The 17,016-nt window shown below is 43.3% G+C and overlaps 1 protein-coding gene across 4 annotated transcripts in view; it reads left to right on the forward strand.

Annotated features, from left to right (window-relative positions):
• The window catches only part of LOC115156627 (cAMP-specific 3',5'-cyclic phosphodiesterase 4B), a 168,907-nt gene extending 154,373 nt beyond the window's left edge, over nucleotides 1-14,534 (forward strand). For 2 of the 4 annotated variants that reach the window (XM_029704131.1, XM_029704132.1), the window contains 9 exons: nucleotides 6,329-6,422; nucleotides 8,054-8,271; nucleotides 9,034-9,132; nucleotides 9,799-9,963; nucleotides 10,484-10,583; nucleotides 10,804-10,958; nucleotides 11,191-11,313; nucleotides 11,487-11,669; nucleotides 11,824-14,534. In XM_029704131.1, the coding sequence (XP_029559991.1) occupies nucleotides 6,329-6,422; nucleotides 8,054-8,271; nucleotides 9,034-9,132; nucleotides 9,799-9,963; nucleotides 10,484-10,583; nucleotides 10,804-10,958; nucleotides 11,191-11,313; nucleotides 11,487-11,669; nucleotides 11,824-12,183 (1,497 nt within the window). In that variant the 3' untranslated portion in view covers nucleotides 12,184-14,534. Of the gene's footprint in view, nucleotides 1-201; nucleotides 697-2,264; nucleotides 4,137-6,328; nucleotides 6,423-8,053; nucleotides 8,272-9,033; nucleotides 9,133-9,798; nucleotides 9,964-10,483; nucleotides 10,584-10,803; nucleotides 10,959-11,190; nucleotides 11,314-11,486; nucleotides 11,670-11,823 lie in introns of those variants that run through there. The other 2 variants (XM_029704133.1, XM_029704134.1) reach the window with 2 other exon arrangements.
• Nucleotides 14,535-17,016: the final 2,482 nt, after the last annotated feature.

Consider the following 17,016-nt stretch of genomic DNA (forward strand, 5'->3'; position numbering starts at 1 on the left):
CTTTAAATCAACCAAGGCCAAACCTTCAATCTAGTTTCATTGTGCCAACATTGCAAATCTGCTCAAGGAAATCGACCCCCACTGCTTTATCTTTTATTTAACCAGGGATGTCACATTGGGATTTAAATACATGTTTCAAGTGAGCCCTGGGTGGTGCCTTGCGAAATAGACACAAATGTCATCTTTTATCTTTCACTTTCCTCCCCAATAGTTTACGGTACAAGTGCGTCAGTGTAATTGCCTAGTATTTTGTAATGAGGGACTTTGCCTGCATTACAGGTCAGTGCCAGAGGCATTGTCAGGAGGCTCTTACCAGTAAATTACCACAGTAAATTTTGTCAGAAGGAGGAAGCTGGTGGGGAAGGAAGGGAGGGTGGCGACAGGCACGGAGCTACATTATGATAGAGGAGGAGTTGTTTAGCTTAGTCTCTGTGTGGGCCAGTCAACCAGCCAGCCAATCAGTCATGTTTTATTGTTTTACGTTTCCTGACTGTTGCCAGAAGAGAGTAGACTTGAATACAGAGGAAGCAGACCCAGAGAGCGAGAGAAACAGCGACACGCTAACATATTTGAGAGAAGTTTTAACACAAGTTTTGGAAAATTTATATTGTACTTTGCATTGCCTTTGCAATAATGGGACTATGCTGCTCTGAAACGAACAAGAAAACGTTTGGAATGCTTACAAGTTGGAAACAGGTGAGTTTGTACACTACTTGTTTTGCTAGAGTGACTATCTACTCTCTTGACTAAGGGAAATGGCTTTACTTAAAAACATTTGTTTTTATCTGAATGTAGGGACTTAGTCTGGTTGTATGGGTTTGGATCATACACTTGCTCTGGCATTGTAATATATTTACAAAAAACTTTCACTTCGCTTTAACCTTTTACTGCATTGGGCTAAATCCGGGTCACAGAGTGATTCTTGGTAGTCTAAAACAAATCTACTTTGAAACAAAAGTATACACCTCACACACATGGTTATGGGCTTAAAAAGAAGAAGACACTTGTCAGATATAGAGTTGAAATGTACCACATTTTGAGTTTACATCCCAATATTACACTTTTACATACATCACAAAAGACTGAAATAACAAAACTGTTTGCCATAGAAACACTGGATTTTCATCGGGTTTTAAAAAATAATCTTTATTAATGATGAAATTATGAAAAATATTAATAACATTCCACCCATGATGCCAAAGAGGGCACTTTTGGTCATTGACTGCAGGAAAGGGCAGTCTTTTGAATTCCATTCAAAGTACAGTAGCATTCATGGATAATATTGTAATATATAGCATAATAACTCATCATAACTCTATTAACTCATCATAACCACCTCACAGTGGTTTAGTATTATGCGGTATGTCCAGGAATTTAGCTTCTGCATTTCTGATGTTGTGTCTATTTTAGAGATCAGGGTCATTCAGACAATGTTTGAGTTGTTCAGATTAGGGCCAATAGGAACATAATCTGATATGTTGTTTCAGACTTGAAAAAACGAGTTCACCAGTTAATGATAATAATACAGTGTAATAATGTATTGGATTTTTCTATAGCGCTTTTGCATGCGCTCAAAACGCTTTAGCCTACAATATAAGGGGGGACCTCACCTCCTCCACTATCCATGTGTATTCATGCACACAATATAATTTATGATTAGTGGGTCGGATAGTGGCTATCTGAATACAGAACGCAGTGACATTATGCAACAAGGAGCCTGTTGAAAGCGCCTTTGACATCTTCCATAGCCTGCGGTGACGCTCATCTTATCACTGCCTACTTTGAATATGTTCATTTCAACATTGTGAACACTTAACGCTTCAATACTCCGAGCTCATTCGCCACACAAATGTACACTCGCTTTCGGAAAGCGCCAAATGACAACCTGTTGTCACAAGTGTGTTCCCCCAAGTCTGACGTAACTGTGTGAGTAACGGCGCTCGTTGAGTAATGTGTCCTACCCGAACACACTCATTTTTCTGTCATCCTGCATTAACGCATGGTTTACGGACGTTGTATGATTACCATATTGTGCTGGCGTATGCTAGCCTACTGAACGTCGGTATGACTACCATATGGTGCTGGCATAGCTCGGTATGACTAGCGGGGAAACACAGAAGACATAGTCTATGACTCATATGAGTCAATTTACAGAGGTCACGATACCTTTACACCTTCAGTAAGAATATATTAGAAATACGCTTGAACAGAATATCCGTATTGGATTTGGACATTTCCAGTTCTGGAAGTTTTAAGTTTTTTTGGGGGGGGAGGGGATTTATAAGACTGTCTCTGGCAGTTGGGTTTGTAGAGTTGAGTGCAGCCAAAAGCTTTGAAAGACGGACGGCTTCTTTCTTCTTGCACTTTCAAAGTTGTGTTCAGGTTGCAGTCAATGGGAAATAACAGACCGGTCTGCCATATGACAGCCATTCACTGCTGGAGAGGGTGTGATTTAATGGTTCACTGAAAAAGCACCTGTTTGAAACCAGTTTTGGCTAGAAACGACAAAACAAATCCAAGTGATTCTGTAAATTAGCTGCAGGATATTTGATTGGCTATTTCTCAGATTACCATATTACAACGCATACATTTTTATATTTGGATCAAGATAAAAAGTGACAAGTAAAGTCGCAAATATAGATGAATAGGATACCTTTGATTTCATGCATCAGTTTTCAAGAGTGGGCAGTGGATGTCTGAGTTATATTAACGATTTTTGCTAAATTAAATGAAAATCTTGTAAAATATAAAACAAGTAAAATATTAATTTAGTGAAAAAGGAAAAGCAAGCCCATTTGAAATGATGTAGTGCCATTGAAATAACCTTCAAATACTGCCCCATTGCGATAAGACACACAAGGGCAGCATCATTGAGATAAGACACACAGGGGCAGCATCATTGCGATAAGACACACAGAGGCAGCATCATTGCGATAAGACACACAGAGGCAGCATCATTGCAATAAGACACATATGTATACAGACACAGACATACGCATTGAGATGAAGCAGTGGCCAGAGTCAGGACTATGCACAGCTGCCTCCCTTCACTCAGCTGAGTAATGTGTGTGTGTGTGTGTGTGTGTGTGTCTCGCGCGCGCGAGTTTGTAGGAGAGACCTCCGTGACAGCGTCTATGCAGTACACGTGACTCTATTGCCATGGCGTGATCTGCGTGTTGATGTCTGCAGTGGTTTGTGTTGATGTGCGTGTTGCTGACAGGGACAGAGGGAGAGAGAGAGGGGGCTGAGGGAGGGAGAGAGAAAGAGGAGAGCGAGAGGGGGGCGACATCTGGCATTGGCGGGAGACTAAGCTGAGAGAGAGAGAGAGAGAGAGAGAGAGAGAGAGAGAGAGAGAGAGGCATCCTCCACTGGCCTATCAGCTAGCCAGTTCTAGCCAGTCACCGGGGATCCCTAGCCACCGATGGAACCCCCTTCCCCCTCTTTCTTCCCTCGTTCAAGCCACTTAGCCTCTCTGCCTCTCCTTTTAGTCTCTCATCGGATGGATGGATATAGCACTGGAATCCCCTCCGCAACCCGCCTCCGTTGGCTACCTCTGGGATGGATAGAGATATGATAGCAATGCAATAGGACTGGGGTCTCCTCTTTGAGAACCATTTGTCTTCCATTGGCTGTATAGAGATAGATAGACATACCGTGGTTAAAGGGAGGCACCTACAAGTACCTAAGATAGCTACGTAGGTAGAAACTACAAGCTTCCTACCTACTGACCTACTTATATACTGCTGTTCAGGGGATTACCGTCTACTGCTGAAGGAAATACAGTCGCTATCAAACTAGCTGCTGTGACTAGGGAAGATATCACTGGGAGATTCCAGAAATGAGGAAGAGCGCTCGGCGGGGGTCTAGGTGCTCGTCTTGGTGGGGGTTATCGTTGATCTGTCATCTGTGACTCTGTGAAGAACCAGCAAAGAGGCTCAAAGACCAAGATAGAAGAGATGGAGACATGGCCGTTGGTTGTTGAGGAAAGAAAGCCTTGGTTTTGCCTATTCAGACAGGGCTCCTGCTGAGGACAGCCAGGGGTGACAGCTGTAGAACAGCTACAGGATATACAACTACAGTGCAGCACCATGCCTGAAGCCAACACCATGCTCTGTGTCTCCTGGGGGTACATCAAGGTGTGTGGGGGACTGGGGGTAAATGTGTGTTCGTGGGGAGAGACAGGTTGTTTTGGCGGGGGCGGGGGGGGGGGGGGGGGGGGGGTTCATATGTGTATATTGTAACACGTTCTAGTGATTGCATCAGATTGATTGGGCACTACAGCCCATGATCTCAACTGAATCCATCTCACAACATAGATGTTACGCATTAGCTTCTAAACAGAATAAGATGTGTGTGCGGGTAAATGTTTGGTTGAAAAGCTACTGCAGACATTTGGTTGATTCTGACCCTATGCTGTACATATTAATCCAGAAATCTTTTGATTTGTTTACTAAATATCTCAAAACAGGACACTCAAATAGCCTATACTGTATAAAGATACGCAAACTCCTTATATGGTATCAAACAGACAAGCCTGTTCCCTTGGGCTCCAACACTCCACATTAGTGGTGTGCGGATCAGCTGTTTGTTCGCCTGCACCCGCCCACAATTGCTAATAACCCATCCGCAATCACCCGGCTATGTGATAAAGGGGAATTCTGAGGACTGCATCCGACCCTAATCCGCAAATATACAGTAGCAAATGCCCTGATGGCTACAGACAGAGACGGAGGAACAATTCTTTTGACAGAAGTTGTAGGAATTTATTTTGTTGCCTAATTTAGATATGTTTCTGCTGATAATTTCCAACATTTTGGTAAGGTATTTGTTAGTCAACTTGCCTATAATTAGATACATGCAGCTTCTCTTCTCTCATTATATGTTGCCCAAGAAGACTAAATTAACCCTTGCTCACCAGAATGTCATAAAGGAATGCTTCAATCTAGTTGACATAGGTAAAAGTTCTCTGTCATCTCTGCTTCTTTCGCGGAGGAAAAAAGTTTAGGGACTGGGGAGAAAGTGCAATAGGCCTGTAAGGAAAGAAAAAGCTGTGAAAACAACCCAACATGTTTATAATAAGATTTCAGTTCCGCTTATATTCATATTTTATGTGGTTGAAATACAATCAGCTTTTATGATGTTGATAAAGGTAGCACTGCTACAAGAATTCCCTAGGTACGCATTCACATTCTCTCAAGATGCTGAAAGAAAGAATAATTATTTGGTTCCTGAGTCAAAATATACATTTGGTTTATCATTTTACTGCGAGAAATGCTTAATTCTGCAGGAGTTAATATTAAGACTGTGAGAAGTTATAGACCTACAGTCAGTTTCCAGATTTCAGTTTCCATTTAACCCATCTGAACAGTAAGCTTCAGTTTCTCTTGTCGTGCCATAGGCCTATTTGAAATCCTGTCATGTGAATGTGGAATTTGTATAGCGCCTCACAATCAACACACGTAGCATAATCACTGCTGTCTTCCTCTTTTACCATTTCACCAAATCTTTCCCCAAAATGACTTTTCTGGCCCTCCTTTCTCTTTATTTTCAACTCTCCATTTCACAGCTTTTGTCTTAGTGAATAGACAAACTTTTTCGGACTGTTTCCAAAAGGGTTTGGCGATTGGCGTGTAGGCCCTAAAGCTTAGGTGTACGCGCTAATGCCAGATAGCCTACAAATTCTGAGAAAAAAAACTCAATGTAGCCTATAGATATAAATTGCACAAGAATTATACATTTATCGATTTTTTTGAAATGTATTGTTTCCACCCGCCCTTCATCCACACAATATTTCATGACCCTAAACCCACCTGCACCGCGGGGGAATGTGGTTTATGAGTCAACCCGCTCATCACCACTTAACGTCAACGGAAAGTCCCTGGAAACAAGTTATACCACTACCCCAGGGAAGCAATTTCCTGTTGGTCTCCATGAAGTATATCTAGTAAGGTGTTGTGTAATTTTGTATTTCCACAGTTCAATGTCTTGTTGGTCTCCATGCAGTACATCTAACACAGTGTACCTAACACAGTGTACCTAACACAGTATATCTAACACAGTATATCTAACACAGTGTTGTGTCATTTTCTGTTACTGCAATTCAACACAAAACCGTTTATATGCTTCCCACTGCTAAATGGCAACAGGAAATGGCTGACCTGAGGTAAACAATTTTATCCAAAGCAACTTAGTACATTCTACATATGGGTGGTCCCCGGGAATCAAACCCATTATCCTTGCATCGCGAGCACCATGCTCTACCAAGTGAGCTAAAGTGTCTATCTAATGGCGACCTAACATGGTGTTGTGTCATTTTGTGTCTCCCCAGTTCAAGAGGATGTTGAACCGGGAGCTGACCCACCTGTCAGAGATGAGTCGCTCCGGCAACCAGGTGTCAGAGTTCATCTCCAACACTTTCCTTGGTAAGTCAAGTCACACACGCCTTCACGCAAAACACACACACTCACAAACAAAATAACTAATCATGTATTGCCTCTCGCTGTGCTAATGGACTATACCTTTGCCTGAATGGTGATGTTTTAGCTATTATTGGTTTTTACACAAAGATAAACAAATCATAATAATATAGTAATCATAAATGATTTAGCAGGAAGGAGAAAAGAGGTTGAAAGGTCAGAGAGAATGAGACGCTGCGGGGTGGGGTACCAACGTGGAGTTGCGATAGTTTCAATCCAGTCTCATCTGGTCTGCTGGAGTGCTCCCTCTGTCTCGCTGAAGAGGGAGAGAGAGAAAAGCTAAGGCGATTCTACTCTTCCCTGGGACTCAGTCGTTCTGCAGAGCGAGGGAGAGAAAACGAAAGAGGGCGTTTGTTACCTGTATATGGTGTTGCCTCATCTCTAAAAAAATATATATGAAAAAAAAACAGTGACATATTCCATGGCTCCCTGACAATTTGCCAGCTCACACCACGTTCTCCGCCAGCACGGAGAAAACTGCTACTCTGAAAAAACTGCGCAGTGCACCGACTCGTAAACAAGCCTCCATCTTTCTCTTCACGGTTGAAAAAGCAGAGGGAGATGGTAGAAGGGAGGAAAGCAGGAAGAGAAGGAGGGATATTGATCAGATATAAAGAGACAGTTACGTGAAGGTTGATGGAATAAAGCGAAGCGGGGTGGAGAAATGAGGGAGGAAGTGAGAGAGAATGGATAGTGATTTAAGGTTCGTGTTCTGCATTGCGGCTAGTAGCTGTCAGGTCGAGGCAAATCATCTTCCTACGCCTCATAGAGAACAGAGCTGAGGCAGTGTGCGAAAAAAACACACGGTTAGCCGCAGATACACGCGGTCAGCGGCACACCCCGTGACACTAACATGTAGCGCCTCGAGAGAGGTCGCTTCGGCTCCACTGCAACAAGCCATCCTCCCAAAACACTTCTCCTTAATCCAACAAAGCAGCGGCCAACGTTGCTGTGCGTTGTTATGGTTTGGGCAACAAGCTTTTATTGATCTGCAAACACTATTCATCTCTCCACTGAGAATTGATGCCTCATTGAATATTATGGAATTTCTCTCTTTCTAAGAATAAATCCTAATTGTTACACCATTGTTTTTCATTCGCATGTTTTTTTGCAATATATTTGTTTTTTTTATCATGTTATTTCTATGTCTTTATGTGTTCCCTCTACATTGAATATTGAAATAGTTTATTATGCGCAATGTCATTTGGCTCTTTCCTGGTGGATTTTAACTGGAGGAGACGGAAGAAGAGAACAAGAGAAGGGCTTGATTGAGAGAGTAGTTGAATGACTGTCAGTAGATAGGAAGACTGAGTGGTCTAGTCAGAGAACCAGTTCAGACCAGTTACTCATATACACTCTGACTGAATGATTGTCCACTCAAGTCAATATAGCCTCTTCTCCCAATGCGGTGTAATTACCATTTTACCATGTCAATTAACGTTATGTGCTGTAAAAGAAAACTGAGTAGTGTCAACATGTACATTCTGTATGTATTGCTTTGTGATTTGATATGACCACACTTTTCATTCTATGGTGCAGTAGTTGAACCCTTTTTTCTTTTCTCTCTCTCCGTCCAGACAAGCAGAATGAGTTGGAGTTGCCGTGCCCTATGGCCAAGACCAGGGAGAGGAAGAAGAGAACCCACCACCAGACCCAGCAGGGGGGTCAGACTCAGGGTCAAGGGACGATGACCCATATCAGTGGTGTCAGGAAGGTCAGCCAAACCCCCGGGCTCCAAGGCTGCAGCGTCAGCCGCTTCGGGGTCAAAACAGACCAGGAGGACCTGCTGTCTAAGGTACTGGGGAAGTCTATACTTTATAGGGGTATACTACAAAGCCAGGAAACTTTGATAAACAACCAGAAATAATTTTTTTTTTAGCTAAATATGTTTTTGGTTGTTGAGTCAACTATAGACCATGCCCATTTAAAGCTTATCTTATAAAAAATAATTTTTCTGAACATTTAGGCAAGTTAGCTGGCTAACTCATTGATCCTGCTTTGTGGTACACCCCTCAGGGGTTGGGGTAAATTCAGGTTTAAGACAGGGCGACAGGTAGCTTAGCGGTTAAGAGCGTTGGGCCAGTAACTGAAAGGTTTCTGGTTTGAATCCCAGAGCTGACTAGGTGCGAAATCTGCCGATGTGCCCTTGAGCAAGGCACGTACCCCTTATTGCTCCTGTTAGTAGCTCTGGATAAGAGAGTCTGCTAAATGACTAAAATATAAATGTAAGGACGACAAACCCATAATGTAGGCTAATGACGAGGTATCACCTAGTGACAAACACATTTTTATGATGAGCTTATTTGTTTTGATCAATGTGAAAAACTGGTAACGGACAACATTATAAAGTAGATGTCCCCAAACCAAAGGCGCACATATTCTGCACAAGGACACCGATGGAAGCGTCTAACAAACGGCACTTTCTGATTGTTGAATTTAAATTCCAATCCAAATATCTGGATGTTTAATTTGTCTTCCTGATTACAACGCATTGTGACTGCACCTCCCAGCCATCTGTCTGCAAGAGCATACCCTGACATGTCTCTCTCTTTCTCAGGACCTTGAGGACATCAACAAGTGGGGTCTGAACATCTTCAGGGTGGCCGAGCACTCCCATAACCGCCCGCTCACATGCACCATGTACACCATCTTCCAGGTCAGCGCTCTTCCTCCTCATTCTCATCTTCCTCCTCTTTCGTTCCTGTCAGATTGCTGTGTTTTCTCTGACTGAGGTGCCTTGCAGACAGACACGCACACACACACACACACACACGCGCACACACACACACAGACACACACACACAGGGTGAGTCACCAGCACACAGCCTAAAGTACTGCACATCAGAACTTGTGTGTTCTCAATAATGTGTCCTCATCTTCTGGGTCAGTAGCTGAAGGATTACTTATGCTACTGTAGTAGAAACTAGTCTAGGAACTAATATAGTCATATGGATAAGTGGACATTAAAACACAGTGCCAGCCAAGTCAAGCAATTCATTTTTCTTAGCATTTTTTGCATTGTGATTGCATTTTTTTGGACGGAGTCATTGCAATTTAAACAGACAAACTCAATGGTAAAAACCAAAGTCATTTTAATTTGAAGTAAATTTAAAAGGATCATCAGAGAGTGTTTATGGGTTGTTGTGTTACATACAGTATGACAGGTAAATGGGTTCCATTTCTCCTTTAGTTAATGAGTGGCGGCGTGGTGTCTTGTGTTTGTGTGTGTCCCGTGCAGGAGCCGAGACCCGATGAAGACGTTGTTGGTTACATTATTTCCATCAAGCTAACGGCATTGTGATTCTTTGTGTGTCCCGTGCAGGAGCGAGACTTGATGAAGACGTTCAAGATACCTGCGGACACATTCGTGACCTTCATGTTGACCCTGGAAGCGCACTACCACTCAGACGTAGAATACCACAACAGCCTCCACGCTGCAGACGTGGCCCAGTCCACACACATCCTGCTCGCCACACCCGCTCTGGACGTGAGTGATCTGACCCAGCTGGACTTAATATACACCGCTTTGTCTTTTTGATTCGTGTTGAATATTCTGAGGAGTGACTAACAACACTGTCACATAGCAGACCCCTAAGTCAGGGCTCTCCGACCATGTTCCTGGAGAGCTACCCTCCTGTAGGTTTTCGCTTCAACCCTAGTTGTAACCTGATTCGGCTTATCAACCAGCTAATTATTCAAATCAGGTGTGCTAGTTTAGGTTTGGAGCGACAACCTACAGGACGGTAGCTCTCCAGGAACGGGGTTGGAGAGCCCTGCCCCAAGTAATTATAAATCATGTATACCAGCAAGTGTTATCAATAAACACACACAAACAATGTCACACCACTCCACCTAAATATGTGACCGCCACTCCACCTCGTTATGTCAGAGTGAGTCATTACCAGCTGAATGTGTGTTACTGTGTCTTGTCAAGCAGGATTTTTACTGCAGTGAAACCTTCACTCTCAATGTTGAAAACTCATCAAATCTCTCCTGTCCGATCACAGGCCGTCTTCACAGATTTGGAGATCTTGGCGGCCATCTTTGCGGCAGCCATCCATGACGTGGACCATCCTGGGGTCACCAACCAGTTCCTCATTAACACTAGTGAGTACTTTCTCCATCCAAATCTTAACAACAGCACCCAATTCATAATCTCTGCTGCTTTCGTACACTTTATCTTATCGTTTATAATTTCATGGCATATTTGAAGATACAAGTCAAATATTCAAGTTTGAAACGCATCGTCACAAAAACCACGTAAGAAAATGTTTTTGACATTTTGCTTCTAATCAGTCCGTCTCTCTGTCACTCTCTGTCTGTCCAGACTCAGAGCTGGCCCTGATGTACAACGACGAGTCTGTCCTGGAGAACCACCACCTGGCCGTGGGCTTCAAGCTGCTGCAGGAGGACAACTGTGACATCTTTCAGAACCTGACCAAAAAACAACGCCAGTCCCTCAGGAGAATGGTCATAGACATGGTGAGAGAACGCCCCGGTTCTGACCGAAGATGTTTGTTTCTGATGTCCCGTTCGTATGAGTCTCCGACCGTGCGTCGGTCCGTCCGACGGTCCATCTTTCTATCCCTGTCTCAATTCTCAATTCCGTATACTATATATTTTACTATACTACATCCTATATTACTGAAGCATAAACATGTCCAAATCACTAACAACGATCTCTCTCGCTCGCTCGCTCTCTGTCTCCCTCCAGGTACTGGCCACCGACATGTCCAAACACATGAGCCTACTGGCTGACCTGAAGACCATGGTGGAGACCAAGAAGGTGACCAGTTCTGGAGTGCTGCTGCTGGACAACTACACAGACAAAATACAGGTAGGAGCTCACACTCGTATGCACAAGAACGCATGCAGTAAACACACACACACACAAGCACATAGGCATGCATACAGGTGCACATACAGGCACGTAGGTACACGCACGCACACACACACACACACACACACACACAAACTCACACAATCCTCTCTCCGTCCCATCTCTTCCAGGTGATGCGTAACATGGTTCATTGCGCAGACCTGAGCAATCCGACCAAGTCCCTGGACCTGTACCGCCAGTGGACCGACCGCATCATGAACGAGTTCTCCCACCAGGGAGACCGGGAGAGGGAGAGAGGCATCGAGATCAGCCCCATGTGTGATAAGCATACGGCTTCAGTGGAGAAGAGCCAGGTAGGTTACTAATACATGTACACATATACAGGTATGTCCGCATACTGTTTGCATACACACGCTCTCTCAACCCTCTCCACTGCTGTTAACACAGTGTTCGTACACACTATTCTATCCTGAAATCTTACACCCTCTCTCTTCTCCCTCTCTCCAGGTGAGCTTCATAGACTACATCGTCCACCCTCTGTGGGAGACGTGGGCTGACCTTGTGCACCCTGACGCCCAGGATATCCTGGATACCCTGGAAGACAACAGGAACTGGTACCAGAGCATGATCCCCCAGAGCCCCTCTCCCCCCTTCTGCACCGGAGACGGAGAGGGGGAGGGAGAGGGCGGAGAAGGAGGTCACAAGTTCCAGTTTGAGCTGACGCTAGATGACGGACAGGATGAGGACGGACAGGATGAGGATGGACAGATGGGAAGGGAGGAGGGCGAGAGGGGGACAGAAGGGGGACGGTCGCCAATGGACCAGGGTGGAGTAGAGATGGAGATACGTGGGGCTTCCCCCACATAACAAGCCTTGACCGTGATCTTTATAAAAGCACCAGTTTTAGGCTGTGTTTGGCATCTTGTTTTATTGCAGTGGAGGAATCCTGCAATCTGGCTCTTTGGAGCTGCTCTGCTTGTGTGCGAGGGCCTGACTGACTTAGGGCCCCTGCAGAAGAGGGTGGGGGACCCCTACACTTGTTTTGGGAACCCTCAGAAAGAAGATTATGATGAGTTGAAGAGAGTGATGCCTTGAAGGAGTGCTGTTGAACTGCTGTGTGGCAGAAGTACCATATCTTGGTCCTTAGCCAGATACTACAATCTTTGCTCTGACAAGTAAAATGAAGCTAATTTACGCTAAGAGACTATGGTGTTCAATTGGGACAAGATGAGAGACACTTGCACTTCAGAACGATTGTTGTTTTTCGTGACTATTTTCGGGTATATGTTTTGTTTTGTAACGGGATTGGATGGGATGTTGCCAGCTAGCGATAAAAGTTCAAGCTAGTGGTCCACAGGTATTTGTAACACAGAAGGTCTACCCATTTGTAACAGGTGTCTAAAGACTTTTGTGTGCCTTTTTTTATGACAGTGTCTTTTGTATGTCATTTTATAATTTATTTAACAGTTTTAAGTCGTTATTATAAAATGTTTGTTTTCTACACACAACGAATCTATTTGTCTCTCGAATGAGAGGAAAATACTTCCGGTCTTCCTTATGTCTTCTCAGCAATAGTGGATTCCCAATTGTGCTTTGTGGACTTTCCAAAATCGTTGGACTTCCCAGCACAAGTTGCACTTTTTTTTTGCAAGGGTTGAGATCTAGAACAGTGTTTAAACTAAAGAGTCAGGTTATTCTTTCAACACCCAACTCGTAGCACTATACGCTCAATGTTATGCGTTATCTTACAAATCTCAAGTCAATATTAACAAATTCCACATAAGTTCTATATTCACAGCAAAGCTGTTGCGAACCTGCTACTTATTATTTGACGTATTTGCCTACCATAAAGCAATGATCTCCATTCAAATTTTCCCAGTGGGAAAAAACCAATGAAAGTCACTGTAAACTGTACTAACCAATAAGCTCCAAAGATGACCTGATAAAAAGCACTTTAACAGCCAAACGGAACTTAGTCCAACAGAGGTGTTGTGCCACATCTGATTAGCACTTAATTAAATATCTTAATATTCTTTCGCAAAAAAAATCGAATTAATACCGAGTATCTGCCTTCCAAGAATGGAAGTCCAGTAAATGTGATCTCCTAATCTAATTCATGCACAGTATTAAAGACAATTAAAGGCCAATCAAATAAACCATTGAGTGGTTTCTTTCCAAAGAGAAAGAGAAAAATCCCACGTCACATGATATTTTGAAGCCCTAGACTAGCCTTGTGACTGTCAACCAATGTCAAAAAAACAAACCTCCGTACAACAATATTTGACATCAGCCGATGTTATACTTTGGGTTGCCAGGTCCCTCTTGAGGGTGACCACCGTCAACAACATATCTCGGGGTTTGGCAGAAATCACAGAGCAACAAACACAATGAAACTAAACCAAAAACAAATAGCATCTTTTTAAAAGTTGATTCAATGTTAATTTAATGTCACCTAAAAGGTCCCCTGTAGGAAGTGGAGATACTGAAGTGAAATGTTTAAAAAACAAAAAACAATCCATGATTTCTGTCCAGCACTTTGACGAGCTGGATAGCTCAGCACCTAGTTGCTCTTCTGTCAACAATACATCTAAATGGTACTGCCATGGAAGCTGCAACACTCAGCTTCTAGAGTGTGGGGAGATCAGCGTAACATCACTAGATGTGTATGTGTGTGTGTGTGTGTGTTTACGAGGATAACTTAGCCGCACAATCTCCTCGTCCTTACACCTAGTCCTAATGTTGATCCATGAACTGTTTGAAACAGTGTATTTATGACTTTGATCTGTAAATAGAATCATATTCACAAAAACTATGTTTGATATAATTTATATGCACTACCGTTACCTGTCAAAACAAGTGAAATATTTGTTAGAATGTGTAATACTCAAGTTTTTGAAGATTTCCACAGAACGTTCTTAAACATCTGTGTTACTTGGCGGAAAACTGAGGTGGTTGGCAGAAACTGAATTCCTCGGTTTCTATTGTTTTCCTGTTGTTATCTGGAGCCATATGAAGGCTGCATTCAACCTATATGATGTATGGTGACGGGTCATTGTACAGCTAGCTGTATGTTTATTGAAATATTACATTGTTTAAGATGTACCGATATTTCGCACGTGTTTCTCAGAAGTCTCACACAATGCATGGTAAGGTATTTGTATATTGTGTTCAACAAATCTTTTTTATGAAATTATTAAAATGAGCATGAATTTACTCTATGCATTGTTTCATGTCTTACCTTTCTGTAATTCTAGTGTCATATAGGATGTCAGTCCACTTTAGTTTTAAAGGAACAACATACAGTAAATTCAAATGAAGTATACTGTGGTAATAGCCTCTAGTCCAGCCTTTTTCAAACCTCTCCTCAGGGAACCCCAAACTTTTCACAATGTTGTTGTAGCCCTGAACTAGCACACCTGATTCAAGTAGTCAAGGGCTTGATGATTAGTTGATCAGTTGAATCAGGTGTGATAGTTCTGGAACAGTTCAAATACATAGAACGTCTAGGGGTCCCCGAGGAGAGGTTTGAAAAAGGCTGCTCTAGTCTACTCAAAAGCCTCTGGTTGCATTCCAATACTATCACAATGTATCCTTCCTTCCTCACATCCTTGACGTAATCACTGATCTGACATGATTTGATGGGTGAAAGCAACATAGGCCAATAGAAACCTTCCTTTCACCTACTATGAAATCATTTGGTGGCAGCAGTGGGCTCCAGACCTGCAATCATTTGGTGGCAGTGGTAGGATCCATGCAGGTGTAAGAATATTTCAAAGAGAAATACACAACGCAGAGGACGAGAGGTCAATAGAGTACTAACGATCAATGGGAAGTGTTTTTTCTGTAACGGGATTAATGATCAATGGGTCAGAGACCGGGACTCATAGCTACATGGCAAGTTCTCATTGGTCCAAATTGTTTATACGTTGAGCCTGAAACATGATACTTGTTATTTGGACATTGGCCCAGTTTTATTGCAAGGAATTCTAATTGGTCAACCACAGGCAAGGGTTGGGTTATAAAACCACATCCTGTCCCTTTCTTCTTTGGGGAGAATCACTGAGGAGAAAGTCACTGATTTGTCCTCTCTGAATAAACCTATTTTTCTCCCCCTGATTTGCTTTGGGGTCTGTGTTATTGAAGAGTAACATCAACTGCTAACCCTGTGTCATCCTGTCTGGACAGGACGGGGCATCGCAATGGCTGCAGGAGGGGATTTGATGAGATTCACCAGCTATTTCACGACCTTGGGGCAGTCTGCGGATGTCCAGGAGGAATGGCTGGAATGAGAGGCCCAGTGGCAGGAGCAGAGTAACAATACCAAGGATGGGGGTCAATTAGGGTATCCTTTTCTGTTTATTGAGAAGTCATTGAACATAAATGCCCTTTTCAATTATTGAATTGGACATTCAGATTGCCCTCTGAGTTGACTGGCTTTTATTGGAATTGACCCCATCCCTTGAGCACTACGCCTCACCAGTGGTGTGATTATCCCATCTAAGTTAGCAAGGAAGGAGGAAGGATACATTTTTGACACGGCTTCTCTCTCTCCACTGTGATGTTGTTGACTTTGCTGTAACAGACTGCTGCTGCACACAGGGGCAAAAATGTAAACAGGAAATGCAGCGATAGCGATGCTATCCGCTAGGCCCAGTGGGTGCTGACCACTCTCCCATGACCGACAGACCCAGTGTCACAGCCCAGTGAGGTAGAGAAAGGGATTAGGCATACACTGAACAGTTTACCATTTTCATGTTGCCACTATCACTTCTATTATCAATACCGTAGTGCGACAACTTCCTCTACTGTTCCTGTACATTTCTTGCCTTTTTATTCAGTCATAATTGTATGTATACCCTGCTTGTCACTATCACTTCTACAATAACTATTCCTATGTACTGTAGCCATAGTACCAACTCCTCGATTCTACTACAATTGTGATATCAATAAACAATATTACAGGTACTGTAGTAGTCATATCTAAATAGAAAAGGTATATTCAGGCTAGTCTGTTTTCCCTATCTCAGCAGGATGTATGAGCTGCATCTTAAGACGATAGGAGGAAACCCGAACCCTTTTCCTCTTTCCTGCAGATTAAGAGAAACCTGACTGTTTACCGTACACATGGTCACCAACGGCCAGCTTTTTCCATGGTGGTCTGTTGCCGGGGTCCGTGTTGCCTTGACGACAGGAGGCAAAGTTTGTTTTAAAACTCCCGACAGAGGTATTGTGGTGTGTGGGTGACTGACGTCAATGGAGCTAGGGATGGGCCGCCCAACCCCAGTAGCCAGCACCCGTGGTAGGAGCATGTGGTGGTGAAGGCCCTTACATGCATGTGGAGCTAGGCCCCAGTCCTCGCTACCCAGGCTACTCCTGGCCTGGTCCAGTGTTCCCTCTCTCAAAATAATGCTGACAGATCTTTTTCTAAATAATTATGATAAAACGTGGGCTTAAAATGGAAGTTTACTAATTCATTGAACATCTGGTTTTTTTTTTTAAACAAGACAAATCTGAGGGCGCACGCGCCCTTGTGCCCCCATGGGCATGATGTCTCTCTGTGTGTGTGTCTGTGCACTTGTGCATGTGTGTTCTGCACGTGTGTGTACTTTACTCCTCTTTACTCTCAGCGATTACAGCTGTGAGTCTTTCTGGGTAAATCTCTAAGAGCTTTACACACCTGGATTGTACAATATTTGCATA

The sequence above is a fragment of the Salmo trutta genome, chromosome 21 (assembly GCF_901001165.1).
Source record: "Salmo trutta chromosome 21, fSalTru1.1, whole genome shotgun sequence".
Taxonomy (NCBI): domain Eukaryota; kingdom Metazoa; phylum Chordata; class Actinopteri; order Salmoniformes; family Salmonidae; genus Salmo; species Salmo trutta.